We start from the raw sequence: 19,685 nt of genomic DNA on the forward strand, positions 1-19,685 counted from the left end.
AGGGGAAAATGACTGGGTGCTGCTGAAGGAACAGAGTGTGAGGCGGTGCGGCAGGTGAGAAAGCCAATCCCCTCTGCTGGTGAAGCACAGAATGAATCCCTGGGAATTAGGGGGCTCTGGGCTCCATTTAACAACTGCTGGTGCAGAGAAGTGGAGCTCAGGCTCCTCCCCGCTAACAGCCATAAATTAAACCACAGAAACCTAGCGGTTACAATATCCCCCAGCCCCTGCTCCCATCTTCTATAAATACCTTTATCGCAGAGCTGCCAACAGTGAAACCCAAGTGAGGTTACAATGCATTCCTGGTCATGCAATATCATTCTGAATGACTGACTTAGCTGACACGTTTAATATACACATGCTACCCTGCCACTACTCACCTTTTGTTCAGGGGAAGGTTAAATTTTACAAAAGATAAATGGCCCTAATAAAAAAGTCAACTGTCTCTGTAATCCATCCTGCCTCCTGCTTCTAACACTAGCTTGGGTTTCTTCGCTTGCTCCTAATTAAGTTACCAACCGAAATAAAAGGCCACATAATTTTAAAGATTTTTTTTTGATAATTTAAACAGACAGTGGCCTGGGCCAGAATTCAAGATCCAAGAACCATGAATGCTGGGCAAGTCTGAACCCAGATCTGGGTGTTGTGACTGGTTCCTTAGCTCTATCATGGGCCAAACTAAACCTCTGGATCTGAGCTGCCCTGAGTTTTGAGGCTGTTCAGATCCCAGATCTGAACTACTGCTGCTCAGACCCATCTCTCGCTGGAAATGGCATCTTTGGGTCTCAGCAGGTCAGATGTGCTATGCGAAAGGAAAAACTGCAGTTTAACGCTCATTAGCACAGAGAAATGATTTCAGGCTGGTGCATGCTGGACAGTGAAAACCGTCTCCCCCTCGGCATGGGGGAGCAGGGAGAAAGTACGCAGTGCTTCAGGTATAACTCAGATTGGCACATACAGATATTGCTGCCTAGATGCTACAGTGATGAGCACATTATAAATGCCTAGAATAGATTAGGTAGGTAGATTAGCTAGATAGGTTATGTAGACAGAGCAGGTAGGTAAATAGTATTAAATAGAGAAGTAAATAGATAATTAGGTATAAAGGTAGGCAGGGAAGTAGATTAAGTAGGTAGATAGGTTAAGTGGGTAGGTAAGCAGGGATTAGTTGGGGTTGTGTAAAGAGGCATGTAGACAGAATAGCTAGGTAGCTAGATTAAATTAGGTTAAACAGATTAAGTAGGTAGCTAGGTTCAGTAGACAGTTTGGGTAGGTGGGTGCTGGACTGTGTATGTACACAGGCAGGTAGACAGAGGAGATGCATAAACAGAAGAAGTAGGTAGGTTAAGTAGCTAGATTACGTAGGTAACTGGGTTAAGCAGGAAGAGTAGATATTTAGACCGAAGTACAGAACTCACACTATGTGTGCATTGTAACAACGGCTTCATTGGTCAGTGCTGGGCTCAAATGGAAAGTAATAAACAGACGTCAAAACAGCAGTTCAGAAAAAACGATGCTCTCAATAAAATCCCAACTAAACAGTTAACGTTCATCATAATAAAGAAAAGAAACCTGAATCTGTTTCTTTTTTTCCTTGCTTAGCAAATATTAAATACTTTGCCCTTCTGTAATGCCTTTCATCCTACAGCCATTCATTAGTTAGCCCTGGCAACCCCCTGGGAAGTGGGTACTTATTGCACCCATTTTGAAGCGGGTGAAACTGAGGCACAGAGAAGAAATGTGATTTGCCCAAAGTCACAAAGGGAGTCCATGAGAGAGATGGGAATAAAACCGGTCGTCTGACTCACAGTCTCTTGCTATAACCACTAGATAATGCTCCTAGACCCCTGGGCAGGGACTGTGTTTATACAACAGAACCTCAGAGTTACGAACAGACCACTCAACCACGCACCTCACAATCAGGGAGCAGCAAAGACCAAAAAAAAAAAAAAAAAAAGGAAATACAGTATGGTGTTAAATATAAATTACTAAAAAAGTAAAGTGAAAGTTTAAAAAAAGATTTGATGTGGTAAGGAAACTGTTTCTGTGCTTCTTTCATTTAAATTACGATGGTTAAATGCAGCATTTTTCTTCTGCATAGTAAAGTTTCAAAGCTGTGTTAAGTCAATGTTGTAAACTTCTGAAAGAACAACCAGAACATTTTGTTCACAGTTATGAACATTTCAGAGTTGCAAACAACCTCCATTCCCAAGGTGTTCGTAACTCTGAGGTTCTACTGTGCAGTGCCTGGCACAATGGTGTTCTGGTCCGCTTACTAGGGGCCCTGAGCATTACAGCAGTACAAATAATAATAGAGCCAGGAAGTGAACCCAGGAGTCTGGTTTTCCAGTGCCCCCTGTTTTAATCACTAGACTCTACCCTTCAGAGAGACTTTTAATTCCATGGGCTGTTCTGAATGAGAAATGGCCAAGAACAGTTACACTGACAGAAACCACAGAGGCAGGCAAACTGCTGCAGACTGGAGGCTACCTGCTTCCTCCGGAAACAAAATCCGTGCCAAATGTGGAGGTGAGGACTGGACTGGCAGCAATGGGCAAAGTGGTTACAGTCAAGCTCTAAATGACGCTGGTTCAGCATGATGCCTAGCATCACAACATGACTTCCACTAGTAAAGGCCCTGTTTTGTCCCTAGGTTCCTTGAATCAAAGCACTGAGACTTGACAGTAAGGTGCGTGACTCTGAGCACGACTGATTGTGCTTGGGTCTCCACACAGCACTCACTATGCTCTCGAGGCCAGATCCTCAACTTGTGTAAACCTATGCAACTCCATTGACTTCAGTAGGGTTACACTGATTTACACCAGCTGAGGACCTGGCTCTCAAAGTCCTTTCTTAGCCAGCACTAGGCTCCACGTAAATCATGGTCAGAATTTTCTTACAATTGTCCCTTCTCTGGCTGTTCCAAAGACCCAGTGAGGTGCATGGAAAGATACTCCCTAGGCATGACATTTGGAAATGTGCTCTTCTCAGCCCCCAGCCATTCGTATCTAGGCAATGTCACAGGTCAAAGTCTGTGGGCTTTTCTGGTTAGTTACCGGGAAGTGAAACAAGAGCTGACATGAGCCAAGGATGCTGCACTGATTTTTATTGTCATCGTTATTTTATTGAATAGCAATAGGATGAGTTTTCTTCGCTTGACTCTTGTAGTTTTGTCACCTGCCTGGAAAAACCACAGCATTTTGGCTGAGATTCAGTGTAATACAGATGTACAGTACCTTCTCTATCAACCTGTGTATATTTCATTTCAAACATTTACCTTAATAAAATTTTTAAATCTAGTACCTGCTCCCTCTCCCATGCACAGCAATGGATTCACCAACCTCATACTTCTTTCCTATCTCTGATACCTATGATCCCCTGGGAACTGGGAGCACTGAGATAAATAGACTTCGATCTCTCAGTAGAAATGGGAATATTGCATTCCTCAATGATTCACAGTAAAGATCCCTAATGTACCCTATAGCAACAGTGCATTAGTGATAGAGCTGGGAGAATAATTCTTAACAGATTATGTATTAGACCAATTTTGCTTTTCCTCCTCATGAATCATGCGTAAAGCAGATCATGTTTTTCTCAGATTTATTCATCATTCTCTGAACAGTGTCCCTGACTAATTCTTGCTGTGTTGCTGATTTGCAGGTGGCTTCTTGGGAGCATTTAAAATTTAGAATGGATGCATGGGTCACATGGTGTCTTCCTCTTCTTTGATTGGATGCGCATAACTTTTTGTATCAGATAGTCAAGGTGAATACCTGTGTAATGTGACCCAATGCCCCTGGATGGGGATTGAACCTTGGAGGTCTGGGTCTAAAAAGCATGAGCCTCTCCTGCCTGAGCTAAGAGATTGAACTCTGTTAGCACAAACCCAGTAGTGGGCTCATAAACCAAAGGAGACAGCACTACATTGTGGCAGGATGTGTTACACTTGTATTTTACAAGTTCACAATTCCCCCTCTGGAAAAATTGCCTAATAATTGCTTGAAATTTGCTCTGATTCTGGGGTTGGCCCAATCCCCGATGAAGACAAAGCAGTCTCAGGGGCTGTCCTTATGTCTACCCAGCTGCCTGTGGATCCTAGGGGCTATTTCAGGAGCCAGAGGTAGCTGGAGTGTGGCAGTGCATGCTCATTTTCTACAGAAATGTCCCCAAAATGACCCCATTTATGGGCAGCTGCTGGGTGAGTCACATAGTGCCATTACGCCAGCTATATGCCTACACAGGGAAATTCTCCATGGCCAGTTATAGAGGTTTTATAGCTCCTGTGCCAGTGAAGCCAGGGCTCTTGTGAGCTGGGCCATTAATTTTTTAGATCAAATATTTAATTTCACCAGCATCCTAATCTGTAAAGTGGGCTAGGAATTTGACAGACCAGGCCCAGGTATGATCTGGGTTATACAGAAATCCATCAAGCAGCGGATTATTCTGAACAGTGATCTTTTTGCACCCTGTCCATGGGAAGGAAATACTAGCAGCTAAAAATTGTTGCCAGGTTACTTTCCAATGTAGTCATGAAGGAAACATTAGTCAGTGGTCTGTATTATTACTACTCCAGAGGAACATCAGCAGCCAACCAGCTGATCGCACTAGAAACTGATCTGTCATGCACAATAGCAGCATTGTTGAATGATGGGCTTTTCCATTTGCAAGGTCTTCAGAGGGGTGGGCTCCAAAATGAGATGAAAATGACTACTGTTCAATTAATGCTTGTGTTGCATCTCTTATTTTACAGTGATAATTACCCTACGGAAACACAACCCTTCAATGGAGCTACGCTGATTTACAGCAGCTAAGGGAATGACCACACTGCGATAAAAGACCTGCAGTGTGGCCGCCGCTGGCCCAGGTCTGCTGATTCAGATTCATGGGGCTCGGGCTCCAGGGCTATCAAATTGCAATATAGACATTTGGTCTCAGGCTGGAGCCTGGGCTCTAATTCCCTGCGAGTGAGGAGGGTTTCAGTTTTGGGCCCCACACTACAAGAAGGATGTGGATAAATTGGAGAGAGTCCAGCGGAGGGCAACAAAAATGATTAGGGGGCTGGAGCACATGACTTATGAGGAGAGGCTGAGGGAACTGGGATTGTTTAGTCTGCAGAAGAGGAGAATGAGGGGGGATTTGATAGCTGCTTTCAACTACCTGAAACGGGGTTCCAAAGAGGATGGATCTAGACTGTTCTCAGTGGTAGAAGATGACAGAACTAGGGACCGAATGGCTAGGAAGCAGTTCTGCAGAAAAGGACCTAGGGGTTACAGTGGACAAGAAGCTGGATATGAGTCAACAGTGTGCCTTTGTTGCCAAGAAGGCTAATGGTATTTTGGGCTGTATAAGTAGGGGCATTGCTACTGATCATTCCCCTCTATTCGACATTGGTGAGGCCTCATCTGGAGTACTGTGTCTGGTTTTGGGCCCCACACTACAAGAAGGATGTGGAAAAATTGGAAAGAGTCCAGCAGAGGGCAACAAAAATGATTGGGGGCCGGAGCACATGACTTATGAGGAGAGGCTGAGGGAACTGAGATTGTTTAGCTTGCAGAAGAGAAGAATGAGGGGGGATTTGATAGCAGCCTTCAACTACCTGAAAGGGGGTTCCAAAGAGGATGGATCTAGACCGTTCTCAGTGGTAGAAGATGACAGAACAAGGAGTAATGGTCTCAAGTTGCAGAGGGGGAGGTTTAGGTTGGACATTAGGAAAAACTTTTTCACTAGTAGGGTGGTAAAGAACTGGAATGGGTTACCTAGGGAGGTGGTGGAATCTCCTTCCTTAGAGGTTTTTAAGGTCAGGCTTGACAAAGCCCTGGCTGGGATGATTTAGTTGGGTTTGGTCCTGCTTTGAGCAGGGGGTTGGACTAGATGACCTCCTGAGGTCCCTTCCAACCCTGAGATTCTATGATTCTATGAAAACCCAGACTCCAGCCCAAGCCTGAACAGCTACACAGCTATTTTTAGCCTTGCAGCCTGAGCCTCATAAGCCTGAGTCATCTGACCTGGTCTTTGAGACTCAGTGCGGCAGGTTTTTTATTGCAGTGTAGACGTACTCTAAGAATCTGGGTTTCTCCCCACCCTTCACAAAACAGTAATTTTTTTCTGCTCTTTCTGAGCGCAATAAAATTAAAGGATCTGACTGGGTCTGTATTATAATGGAAATATTACACTCCCCCAAGGGACATCAACCTTGCTTCAGACCATGAAATTCAGGTAATGACCCATAGTAAAAGTGAATTAGTGTTTAATTCTCCATCCCTTGTAGACAGCCTCCTAATGGAAATTGATTTCTAGGTCCCTCCCTCCCTCCATCTGCCATTTAACATGCATTTGTAATGTCTTTACTTTAGATTCAAGAGGCTTTTGCCAATTTTGGCTACGAGGGAAGTGGAGGGGAGATCACAGAGAGCCTCTGGTTAAAAAATGTTCTGATATGCACCACATGGATGATTAAAATTGCAGACACCCATTCACACACAGAGAGCATGTTCTCTCTCTCACTCACACACTGTTGTACACATAGAAGACATACTTGCACCGGGCCAGCTTCTGAGCTAGTGTAAATCAGCATACCTCTATTAATATCCATAGAGTTACTCCAATTTACACCAGATGAGGATTGGGCCATCTGTTGCTCTCATTAATGCACTAGCGCACAATTACACAATCCCACATGCAGGACACATTCTCACCTACATACAAGTTCTTCACATAACACTCATATACACATACACACTCGTACATGCACAGACACTCATATATACATCATTCACACACGTTCAAATACTCAACACATGGTCTCTCATACACAACGCATTCACACCACATACACAAACAGAACACACATTCATTCTCTCTCTCTCTCACACACACACACACACACACACACACATTCACAGAGGGATTCCCTCAACGCATCAAGCAGAGATGTAGAGGCTCACATACTGCGTGTATGTGTGAATTTGACAGGTTGGATCCGCCCTCTGCAGACAGTTACACAAACACCACTAAAGGGATCTTCAGTAATTCTTCCAGACTACAGGCTCCACACACACGCCCCTTTCTCTGCTACTTCAACGTAACTCAGATGACAATTTCTTCATTGTGTAGAAGCAGGAACAGAGCCAGAGGCTGGCCTCAGAAATCTATCTGTTTGCTTCTTGTGTTTTCCTGGTGAGGGGGGGGAAATCAACTGGGAGAAGGTGAGTGAAGGCTGCTGTTCCTATAGATTTAGCCTTGTCAGTATCAGTAGCTATGTTCCAAATTAGAATGTTATGACAATGAAGTGTCTGTTTCACCCCTTAGTTACTTCAGCAATCTGTAACAAAGTAGCCTAGCATTTCCAGTGTCTGTTTGTTTGTTTGTTTTGCAAACCCTGGCAGTAACAATTTGCTCTGCTGAGCAGAAACTGAAATGCAGCCTGTGCCCTTATATAATTTTAAATTAGGATTGACTCCTCTTGTTTTGCTCAGCGCAAGGCTGGTTTTCTGGCCCATAGACGCTTCAATAGTGCCATAAACTGTCTGGTAAATGACTTGTTTATTTGCTATGACGCCTGTGTGTATTTGGTCTTTACTTTGCTTGTATTCTGCTGGCTCCAGGTTTCTAAAGATGACCTTTTCTTGCATAATATTAATAATTAGTATGGGCTGTCAGCGTTAGTTCTGGATCAAAATCCAAAACACAGAAGACTATTCAGGTCAGTTCTTTTCTCCTGATCTATGTCCCCCGAAAAGTGCAAAGTAACAGAATAGATGGATTCCCAGGGACAGTGGTGCTGCAACTATGGGTGCAAGGGGTGCAGCCGCACTCCCTGCCTTGAAGCAGTAATAACAAACACCAAATACATGGTTTCCATTATCAGCACCCCCACTATAGAAACTGTTCCAGCACCCCTGCCCAGGGACTTTTTTTTCTGAAAGATGTATTCTGAACCTCTCCCCCTGCCCCTTACATTGCCAAAGACAACCACCTTTTTGAAGTCTTTTGCTCAGACTCCCACAGTGATGCCGAGCATGATCAGTATGATCTTTTACTGTCAGGAAGAACAGCCCACGTGTTCCCACAGATTAATGAGACTGGGTTTAAAGTTATGAATGGATCCAAAAAGAAAGGGTTGGTCCACTGAGAGGCTAGACAGGCACATCTCAATCTGCCCCTGAGGATGAGAAGCATGTTGAGGACTGGAGGCCACTCATCCCTGATACGACTTGCCCATAGTCATGTAAAGACTGTGCGACTGTCTTTAAAAAGGGAGGGGGTATGTAATGCCTAGGACAGGGGATTGAGACTCAGCATTCCTTGGTTCTGTGTGCCTGGATCTGGAAGGGAATCACTGTATGACCTAGACAAGTCTATAAACCCCTCTGTGCCTCAGTTTACCCCTTTGTGAAATGGGGGAGAATAATCCCTTTCTGCTTTCCAAGAGTGCAGGAAGGATTAAATAATGTTAGTAAGGCACTTTGAAATATTGTGATGAAAAAATGCTCACTACAGATGTTTATTTAAAATATAAATATATGGTGAGAGATAAGCTGAAGAGAGAAGAAAATGGAGGTCCCACGACAAACTGTCTGTTTTTCCCTACTGAGAGGAGCATGCAGCAGAGAGATAATAGCTGCATTGAGAGGTCTAGCAGCATACGTGTAGGAGAGGGTGCGCGCTCTGTGAGCTGTGGCATTTGGACAAGCACTGAGAAAAGTGACTTCAGTCCTGTCTTCTAAGGATGGTTTCAATGCAGCCATGTTAGGTAAATAATGAAATTGCAGCAGCCAGTACATTGACAGCGAGTGGGGATGGAGGGTAGCCACTTTGCCAAAAAGACCTCCAGGCAATTAGAGTAAGGCAAAGACCTGGAAGGTCTTGGTCAATATGGAAATAACCAATGTCCTTTGGAAATGATGCTCACTTATTGCTTTTTAGTCACAAAAGGCCAGGACCAGCCACCCAAAGTCCAGTTCAATCAAGTAAGGAGGGATGTGGGCTCATGCTGTTGGGTTCTCTACCTTGCCTCATATCGGGGGATTTCTTGGCTGGCTCTTGACACGGAAAGAAGTGCCTACTTGGTTCGAAAGCCTGAAGAAACCCTCTTGGCGTCCACCCAACAAAATGTTCCCCGTCGTGTGGACTACCCTGTACACAGGCATGGGGTAAGGTTCCATGTACCACCCCTTCTCTGCTTCTGTGGGTCTTTATCTCTAGGGGAGACATCACTTCACTCTCCTCCACTGCTCAGTTTGGAGCTTTTCTTCTCAAGGACAAAGTGGGCAGGAAGAGGACATTTATTTTCAGAAGACGAACATAACACCCCACTGGGTACTGAGATGAGTTCATCAGCTCCACCTGGAACTTTTTTTTTTTTTGCTGGGGACTTTGTCTACACTGGGTTTATTTTGCATTGAGGCTCACGATGAGCTAAGATCAGGGTCCCATTGTGCTAGGCGCTGTATCCATAGCCAGAGACATTCCCTGCCAGATGAACTTATTGCCTAAATAGACAAGAGAGATCATGAGTTTGAGATGATGGCAGGCCACAGATGTAGGTGCACCAATGCTGCACTGGTGCAAAACCACTACCGCAAGTCACTTTTGCACCAGTGCGGTATGTCTAGAGTAGGAGTTGCATCAGTGTAGCTACAGTGGTGCAAACCCCGCCCTCAAAACCCAGTGTAGACAAGCCATAAGAGCTGCCTTTGGCTAGGGTGGGATCTGCCCTTGGAGCTGTGTTCCAATAATAAGAATTATATGGAGCAAAAACCGGTGCCTCCTGGTAGAATAGTGCCTGATCCCACAGTATCTTGGAGAGAAGCCAGGTGGGACAGCAAAATGTTAATTGTGATTCTCCTCTTCACAGCTATGCTTCATACTTGGTGTGGAATGACTTAGGGGGCTTCAACAGCAAAGCCGTCATCCCGCTGGGCCTCTATGGGGCTCAGCTTGCCTTGAACTGGGCTTGGACTCCCCTATTCTTTGGCGCTCATAAGCTAAAACTGGTAATGTGTCCGTGCATATTTGTCTTGTATTGTCTGTGTCTCTGCGCCACCGGTTTGGCGCCTTTCGGAGGGTCCACAGCGAGCACCAGGTAGTGCTGTACCCTGTGTCAACTGTAAAGGCATCTTAGCAGAGCTCAGTGTCTGCTCACACCACACTTGATTCTAACCAGTGTTATCAGTCCCTTGCATTCCTGACCCGAAAAGCGGGGCGGTTAGGGAGCCAGTGTTCTGGCTGCTGCATCTTTCTGTTAAGAATTTATGGCGAGAGATAAGCCTCCTTGAGTGTCACACCCTGGTCCAACCAGAGGCAGGGCCATGAACTTCAAGGGGGCCACGCTATTCATGGATGGCTTATCAGGCTATAAAATACACTGTCAACAGGAGAGCCCATAACAGCCCTACTCTCGCTGGACTGCCTTCGATAAGAGTTACTCTTACAATGCATAGGGAGAATACGATCCCAGCAGTAGATGCCTCAATCATTTCCCTCTCTCTTCTTCAGGCTCTGGTGGACATCCTGTGCCTATATGGCCTGGTGCTTGGCACCATGTACTCTTGGTACCCCATTAACAAGACGGCGACAATGCTGATGGTGCCTTATCTGGCTTGGCTGACCTTGGCTTCTTCTCTCACTTTCTGCATCTGGAGGGACAATCCTGAGGAGGAAAAAGGAAAGAGTGACTAAGACAAAAAGAGGAGCTGGTGAAATAAGGTCATTCTATGAAACCAACCCATCCTGATGTGATGTGGTGAACCAAGAGCTGATAGCCCGGGGATGGTTAATTTTATTAAGATGGGCATCTGAACATACATATTATTTGCATAGGGTGGATGGGGAAAAGTTTGCACAGTGAAATGGGATGTCCCTTTAAGGCTACCATATACCTTTAACCTGAGAACCCCTGCCTCTCTTTTTCTCCAACAATTCTGGGGTTTGGGGGTTACAGCTCTATGGTGGTCTTAAAGGGACACTAACAGGTTAAATCTCATAGGCCAATTTCTGCTCTGTTATGCCACTATAAATTCAGAGTCACTCCACTGAAGACAATGGAGTTATTTGGGATTTATATCAGTGCAATTGTGATCAGAATTTGCTCGCATACATTAAAAAAAATTCTCACCTCTGTGACGAAAAACACCTGAGATGATTAAAGCAGGACAATTTTTACAAACGTAATGGCTTTTTGCCATTTCTGCTGTTTAATTTTTGCATAAGACTCAGTTTGGACTTTTTACCATTAGCCATTAACTTCTCACCGTCTAGGTTGCTTGCTCATTAATTGCCATTTTCTCTGCCTGTGAAATGAAAATGGTCAGGTTCATTTTCTGCTTTTAGTCTATTGTGCTTCTTGGTTTTCATGCCCCTGTACAATGCTGCAATGACTGGACTGCAAATAACTATACTGAAGGGAAATGTTTATATGTTCCACCTCCAAAATACCCCTCCCCACAAACCCTCTCCCCTCTGCATTCACTGAAATAAAACATCCCACAAAACATGTACTGACACATTTATAATATGCTTTGTAAAACCTTCAAACCAACCCCTCTAAATGTTGTGCTTTAAACTACCAGACAACAGCTGGGATTTTCAAAGGTGCACAAGGGAGTTATATGCCTAAATCCCACTGAAATTCAGTGGGAATTGGGCACCTGACTTAGGGTCACCAGATGTCCCCATTTTATAGGGACAGTCCTGATTTTTGGGTCTTTTTCTTATATAGGCTCCTTTTACACCTCCCCCCACCCCCATCCCCATCCCGATTTTTCATACTTGCTGTCTGATCACCCTAACCTGACTCATTTAAAATCCCAGGCAGTATCACTTTACCCAATACCACTTTGGCATTTTTCAGGTTAGTGGAAGCGGTGCCTGATTTATGGAACAAATAGGCCCATAAGGACTGCTCACGTGAGAGAGTGCTTGCAGGCCGGGGCCCGTAATGCTGAGGAGGTTGTTCCTCCATAGACTCACCAAGAGGGTCCTGGACAAATCCACTGTCTAAAGTGCTTACCAGACCCCCATTACCATAGCATGTGAGCCCCTCGCACTTTTTATGCTCACAAACTCCCTGTGAAGTAGAACAATGCTATTATCCCTATTGTACTGACAAGGAGACTGAGGCACAGAGAGACTTAGGCCAGGTTTACACTAGAAAGTTTTGATGGTAAAGCAATGTGAGTTAGGGGTGTGATTTTTCTTTTTTTTAAACAACATTTCTATATTGGCAAAAGCCCTAATGTGGATGTAGTTATCCCAACCAAAAAGCTTTTGCTGATTGAAGTTTTTTGCTTTGGGAATCAAGCTATAGCAACAAAAGCACTCCTTTGCAAGTATAAACTGCATCTACACTACAAGAATTTGCCAGGATAGCAATACTAGGCCAAAGTGATGTGCCCAAGGTCAAAAAGCAGAGCAAAGACAATTCTCAACTCCTGGGCCAATGCTCTAACCACTGGACAATCCTTCCTCCCAGAAGATAAGAAATTCAAAATGTTCAGGCTTCACTCTCCATCTGGCCCTGACTCAGGACTTCAATGGGACGTCAGCATGTGCTTAAAGCTAAGAAGGTACTTAACAAGTTTCCTGAATAAGGATGTTTTCCTGAATGCTGCCACACTGTCTCCTTTCACACATTATGGTGAATTATGGACATAGCCTATATTTGTTTTAACCCAAGGAAGGGGGAGGGTAAGGAGTTGCTTTGTTTTTTAAAGGGGGCAAAATAGGCAGGAAAGATGACAATGTGCTTAATATTCCAGAGCAATGATACACAGTAATCCATGCGTCTCAGAGTGTGTCTACACTGCAATTCGACACCCCTAGCTGGCCTGTGCCAGCTGACTCAGCCTCGCAGGGCTCGGGCTAAGATTAATCTTTAATTCCTGGAGAAACCAGAACAATCCTGGAGGGTTGGCAACCCTATGAGAGGAAGGTCCATTCCAACCTCCCCCATTCTGATCCTTCCTTCTGCTGTCTAGGCATTAGATATTCCCTGTTTAGAGAGAGGATTGACTATTTTTTATGAAATAAAAACAATGTATGTATCTCTTTAATGGATCTTTTTACTGGCAGCTGATTGTAGGGGTGAAGGGCGTTATTTGGGGTAGTGTAGTTTGAACTGCAGATGTAGAGACATTGTATTTGCTTTTAATAAAACCAAGATTTTTTGTTTCCAAAAAGAAATCCGTTGTTTGTGGTTCTGGGTTTGCAAAAGGGCTGGGAAAGGTTCCAGAGACCCTGGCTAGAGCCCGCAGCTTTCACACGGAACTCAGATGGAAGGGGAAACGGCATTAGGCACTAGTTCTATGAAAGGCTCCAAGGAACCCACTGAACCTCATGGAAAAAAGCTCCTCAATGCACAAGTTGCATCTCCCTACCTGAGAGCAGAACATGCTCCAACAACAGCATTAACAACACCAGTGCAAGCTAACAGTGGATGGACTCGATACAGTTCTCGATTTTCAAGCCAGAAGGGCCTATTCTGATCATCTAGTCCAGTGGTTCTCAACCAGGGGCACGCAGAAGTCTTCCAGGGGATACATCAACTCATCTAGATATTTGCCTAGCTTTACAACAGGCTACATAAAAAGCACTAGCAAAGTCAGTACAAACTAAAATTTCATACAGACAATTACTTGTTTATACTGCTCTATATACTATACACTGAAACGTGAGTACAATATTTGTATTCAACCTGATTTGTTTTATAATTATATGGTAAAAATGAAGAAGTCAGCAATTTTTCTGTAATAATGGCTGTGGCACTTTTGTATTTTTATGTCTGATTTTGCAAGCAAGTAGTTTTTAAGTGAGATGAAACTTGGGGTACACAAGGCAAATCAGAGTCCTAAAAGGGGGTACAGTAGTCTGGAAAGGTTGAGAGCCACTGATGTAGTCTGACCTCCTGCATAACACAGGCCAGAGAATTCCATTCAGTGAATTCTGCATCGAGACCAACATTCTTGGTGACTATTTTTTTTCATAGCTTTACTGTAATCTAGCAAGTCAGTTCCTTCTGGGGCAAAACCTCCGGGAGCAGATGTTCTGTGGAGTTAGCACACAGAGAGCAAATGAAACTGCTTACCCCCTGCTCGAACTGATATGATAATCTCGCCTTCCACAGGGAGGGAAAGAGGTGATATGCCAATAGGATGGGGCCAGATGGCTGGCCGTGAGATGCTTATGGAGGAGACCACACCTCAAATACAGCAGGGACTGTCTTTTCCTCTGTGGGAGACACTGGTATGGGTTTCTACGTCTTTAATTCACTATGGCCCAAAGTTTCCAAAGGGCCCTCTAATTTTGGACACCTCTGTTTTTCGGTGCCCATCTTGAGTCTGATTTTCAGAAGTACTGAGTTCCCACGATGCCAACTAAAGTGAGTGGGAGCTGCAGGTGCTCAGCACTTCTGAAAGCCAGGCCCACGGTGAAATGAGCATCTACAATCAAGGCACCTGAAATCAGTGGCTATTTTTGAAAATTTGGCCCTGTACTTTGTTTCCTCACCTTGATCCATCCCTCCTTTCCACTGGTGAACGGTATTACATGACACAGCGGAACTCTGCCATAAGCGTAACGCTTGAGGGGCAGAAGAAAGAGCTTTCTTGAGGACTGTAACCAGGCGGCTCGGTCTTGAAGGACTGGAGGGCTGGGGCTAGCCATCCCTGATTACAGAGTGAGCCACACCTGGGTGATTGTCCTATAAAGAGTAGCAAAAGGCTGCAATGAACGGGGAAATGCTCAGGGATTAGAGATTGCTAGGCGTGAGTGTCAGAACTGAGACATCAGCCAGGGAGGGCCTGGAAGTGGCCTGCCAAAGCAGGAAAGACCCCAGGCAGAAAGGCCTAGGAAGAAGAATCATGGAATCATAAGAAACTTTTGTTTGTATGGACTTTTTGGATGGACTTTGAAACTTTATTTTAATGTTTGTTAATTTAATAAAGCACAACCCAAGAAGGGATGGGAATGGACAAAAGTGGTTTTCAGTTTCTTGAACAGTCTAAGAGGGAAAACTGAGGCAGGATGTTTGTAGAAGGACCCTAGGCCAGGACAGGGCACATGAGAGGCAGCTGGCCCACTAGAGGGACCAACCCAAGACTGGTGAAGACGCTAGTCTGGTGAAGACGCTCTATGCTGTTGGGAGAGAGCTCTCCCGTCGGCATAATTACTCCACCTCCATGAGAGGCAGAAGCTATATCAGCGAGAGAGCGTCTCCCACTGACATAGCACTGGTCTGGACAGCACTTAGGCTAGCATCACTCAGGGAGGGTGGCTTTTTCACGGCCCTGAGCAACATAAGTTATATTGACATAAGCAGTAGTGTAGACCTGCCCTGTGGAATGAACTCCCATAGGAACTAAGGACCAAGACAAACCCCATCAGCTTCTCCTCCAAGTGCAAGGAGCACTTCTTTGACCTTGACTTCTCTAAACACAGAGTAACGTGTGTGTGTGTGTGTGTGTGTATTTTATATATATAAAAATTTTTTCCACCCGTTGCACATACTTCTTCCCCTGGGGAGAGGACAAAAGAACATGAGAAATGGTAGTCGCACTCTTCAGTGCCCTGCTGGACAATGCTCACGTACACCGTGATGACTGCAATATAAAACCTATACACAGGGTTGGCCCAACATTTATTTTATTGTTTTATAATTTTGATGGGATAATATCAATGTTTATTTCAAAGCATTTTTTTTTCAATTTTTATCAATTTACATTTTCACAGCTGCACAAATGTCTGGGTTTTAAGCATTTTTTAAATGTTTATGAATTTCAATTTTCACAGTTGCGGGAAATTATTGGGGGAGTCAGAAAATGGCGGTGGGGAGGGTCGGACAGAAAGTTAAAGCTTTATAGCCATTAAAACACAAATTGTCACCGTCACATGTCAAAATGTACAAATATCCTTAAACTAATAAGATCTCAAGCAGCATTTTTCTTACTCTGTTGATTTTTAAATTTCAATGATTATTGATGACAATTTTTGCATTGGTTTGTGTGTGTATAGTGAAATTGGTGTTAACCAATCAAAAATTAATCCTTCCAAGCCTGCAACGGAATAGACATCCCTGGAGATTGAAGTACTCTATCTATGCATCTGTAGAAAGGATCAAATTCTGCTCTCAGCTACATGGGTGCAACATTCTTTGAAACTACAGGGAGTTCCATCTTCCTACCTGACAGCAGAACATGGTCCAACAAGTACAGCATTAACAACACCAGTGCAAGCTCTCTGCTATCTATCTATCTATCGTTTTTATATAATGCCTAGATAACATGGTGATAGGCACGATATCAAAATGACAATAGATAAGATTAGATTCAAATCTTGGCTTCTCTCCTGAGACTGTCAACCAGGGAGACAATTAAGACCAGTTGTCTGGTGTGGAGACAAAGAAATGCACTGGGACCAGCTTCTTGCACAATGCTAAAGGGTTTTATGGGGGAAACACTCTGTCCTTTTTCCCCCCAATCTCTCTACCTATCCCACCTTTCGACTATATCTATGACAAGGACCCCTCGGAAACCTTTGCAGTATGAGACATGGTCCCACAGAGGGGAGGGAACAGCAGCTGATGGGCCAAGGCGGCTGAGAGACGAAAAGCTGGCTCTGCACATCACTGTCAGTGGGGAGGTTATTTATTTATCGAGTAACGGTAGTTACAGCTGGAAAAATAGGAGGAGGATCACTGCCAAACAATGTATCCAGGGAGATGTTTTGTTACTGCCATCAGCTGTCACCTTGGAATAAAGAGCATGTCCCAGCTATGATTAATACAGCCAGTGTCTTATTTCACTCTTGGATCTGGCCAAAAAAATGTTTCTCTGGCCTAGGAATACAATGAACTCCCTAGAAAGATTCTTCTTTGCAGCCAGGTATCTTCTACTGCATTCCCAGACTCCTGAATCCCACTTCAAAATGCTGGATAATGTTATGATCAGATTAAAAACAGATTTGTAATTATGCAACTAAAATTCTAGCAACTTAAATCTCATGCTTCAGGGCATAAGCTGATCCCTGGCTTGGAGTCAGGAAGGAAGTTGTATGGCATTGCACAACTGGCCAGCTGCATTATGTTTGTGGAGGGGGAAGCTGTTTACCTCTTAAACATCAGATGTTGGCCACTGCCAGAGATAGGATACTGGAGTTATGGACCAATGGTTTGATCTGACATATGGCTCCTTTGCTCTCTCGCATTTCTTGCAAACATGACACAAAACCCTTAGCACCTCTGGAATGGAGGCTTCAGCATAGGTAGCTGATGCCCCCTGTGTGCTCACCACAGAATAAAAGCCAAGTGCACACATTTTAACCTCAGAAAATAAATGTTCATGATTAAAAGGCTACTGACAAAGGATCTGAATGGGAGAAAAGTCAAAGGATTTGGGTGTGTTTTATTATTTTTTTTCCCCACACGAGATATTAATATATGGGAAAAAAAGATAAAGAATTTTGTTTGTCACAGATGAATTTAAGGGACTGATCCTGCTCCCATTGAAGTTAATGGCAAAGCTCTAAAAGTCGGAGACAAAACCCACAAAAGCCAAAAGGATCAAACCTCTAGTTGCTATCCAGAACTGGATGTCACCTTAGTGTCCCATCTTACAACCTTCCAGCAACCATTCCCTGTCCTGGCCTCTACTCCCCACAGCTCTGCCTGTGCGCCTCCTCCTTGACCTGCAGTGTTCCCTGTTACCCCAGACTGTAATGACAATGACTGCACATATGGCACCTCTGCTGGACCCAGGCCCAAGTCTCCCTCTCTTGACTAGCTGAAGGAAAAATAAATTGCTGTGCAGAGCACAACATTACTATGTGCAGTCACTAGGCATGTACCCATACACACGTACACACACCCTTTTTGGGAGCTATCCATTGGTCAAAAAGCCTGGATCAGACCGATGGACACTTTCCCCCCTACAATTCTAATGCAAATGTCAGACTGACAGCATCTCTTTGGCATTCCTTTACATATTTGGCCCAAGCACAGACGGGTGGGGGTTGTGAATACATAGTGCACTGCCCTAGATGGAACTGCGCAGCAGCTGGGGAAAGGCAGGATGGAACCAGACTCTCAGCAGCACATTCCGGAGATTAGATGAGAGCTCGCATTGATCTTTGCAGTTTGGCTGGCCAGTGAAAGCTAACGGCTGCAAGAGTAGTGGCACCATGATTAATCTAGCTGTTGAGAGCTTCCAGAAATAGAGACAGTGGGTCAGGGGATACAAGAGAGGATGGGATTTTTTTTTTAGAGGGTGGGAGGAGAAAAGGAAAGAGCAGTCACTCATCAGCTGAGGATTCCCATCCCCAAAATCATTCCCCAAAATGTCAAAGGTGAGAATGACTGGACAAGGGATCTGGAATTTAAACATAGTTACCAGTCAAGAGGAAAAACAATACTCTACCCACCAGCCAAGGAAAGTATTCCAAGCTTTAAAAGCATAGGAAAAATTATATATATCCCTTGGACAGACTGTTTCAGAACTTCTCAAATCTCTTACTGTCCTGTTGTCACAATACAATCCACCCCAGAAGTGTTAGTCGTCAAATAAACAACTACCACTCACCAGGTTTCAGCAAACAGTGTTGGTGCAGTAGGGTGGTTGCTGTTCTCTGCCCCAGAAATAGCTGCATTTCAGTGGTGCAGCATGTGGGGAGGTGGGAAGACCCTTGGGATTCTTTGAGATGCTATAGAAAGGAAAGATCATTGTTAGTAAAGGGACAAAAACTGAACAATGTGCAATAAGAAAAAATAACTGTACAACTGAACAAGTGTGAATGGTCCAAATCCATCATGATGCGGGGCACTATAAAATTATAGAGGCACTGAATGCAACACCATAGTTAAAGCTGAATTAAGTTTTGTACTGAAAACAGAAATTCAGCTTCTTTGATATGTATGAAGAATACAATGTATCCTCCCCAAACCTACAGTACTTACTCCTTGAATACAGAGCTAATATTTAATAACTTTGTTGGCTGAATCTCAGTCATCATGGGTTCTACCTTTAGCACAGCAGTCAAGATACTGGAGGTTTGATTTCCAATTGGTTTTGAAGGAGTAAAATGTGAATTCAGAGCAGCTACATGCTTCTTATTTATTTTCAACCTAGAGGCACGGCAGGAAACTCCATTAAGTTAGAAGCACCTGGGATTTGCATCCATTTTCCCTTTAAATTCAGTATGAGATGTTTTTGTGAAATTTGGAAACATTTCATGCCATCCTCAACATTAAAAAATAAACCTTTCTAGAGGTCACAAGAAACCCAAACAAGCCCTGGGTTCCCCACTTTTGCAGAGCAATACAGACATCCCAAACTTTTATCAATAAAAACTTTATAGACCCCCTATGCTATTCTACATGGCCTTTTTAGGATAGCTGGATTCCATGCTAACCTGGTTCAGGCAAAATACAGTAAACACCACCTCAGAACTTCTCCTGAACAATCCCATACTCTACCTCCCACACACTGCACATGTCAGTCCTAGACCCCACTTACCAATCCCACTGCTGCTTACTCCTGATCTTAGTACTGTACAATCCCCTGGCCCCACACGCAAACTCCAACCTGATCCTCAACCCCACTCTAGGCTCCCACTTCCAGTCTCTAGACTGCCTTCCACCCGATGCAATTACTGATCTGGTGTTTGCACCCACAGCAACTGCAAAGGTGGTGTAAACA

The 19,685-nt window shown here is 44.2% G+C and overlaps 1 protein-coding gene across 4 annotated transcripts; it reads left to right on the plus strand.

The window, feature by feature from the left end:
- The first annotated feature begins 7,047 nt into the window (after positions 1-7,047).
- TSPO2 (translocator protein 2) lies at positions 7,048-13,182 on the plus strand. Of its 4 annotated transcripts, none has more exons than XM_045013444.1 (4): positions 7,048-7,205; positions 8,926-9,152; positions 9,857-9,995; positions 10,498-13,182. In XM_045013444.1, the coding sequence occupies exons 2-4, from the start codon at positions 8,980-8,982 to the stop codon at positions 10,678-10,680; spliced, it is 495 nt and encodes a 164-aa protein (XP_044869379.1). In that variant the 5' UTR covers positions 7,048-7,205; positions 8,926-8,979; the 3' UTR covers positions 10,681-13,182. The 4 variants fall into 4 exon arrangements, with proteins under 4 accessions (XP_044869379.1, XP_044869381.1, XP_044869382.1 ...); XM_045013446.1 differs by lacking the exon at positions 7,048-7,205 and adding an exon at positions 7,212-7,529; XM_045013447.1 differs by lacking the exon at positions 7,048-7,205 and adding an exon at positions 7,740-8,752.
- Positions 13,183-19,685: the final 6,503 nt, after the last annotated feature.

The sequence above is a fragment of the Mauremys mutica genome, chromosome 4 (assembly GCF_020497125.1).
Source record: "Mauremys mutica isolate MM-2020 ecotype Southern chromosome 4, ASM2049712v1, whole genome shotgun sequence".
Lineage (NCBI taxonomy): Eukaryota > Metazoa > Chordata > Testudines > Geoemydidae > Mauremys > Mauremys mutica.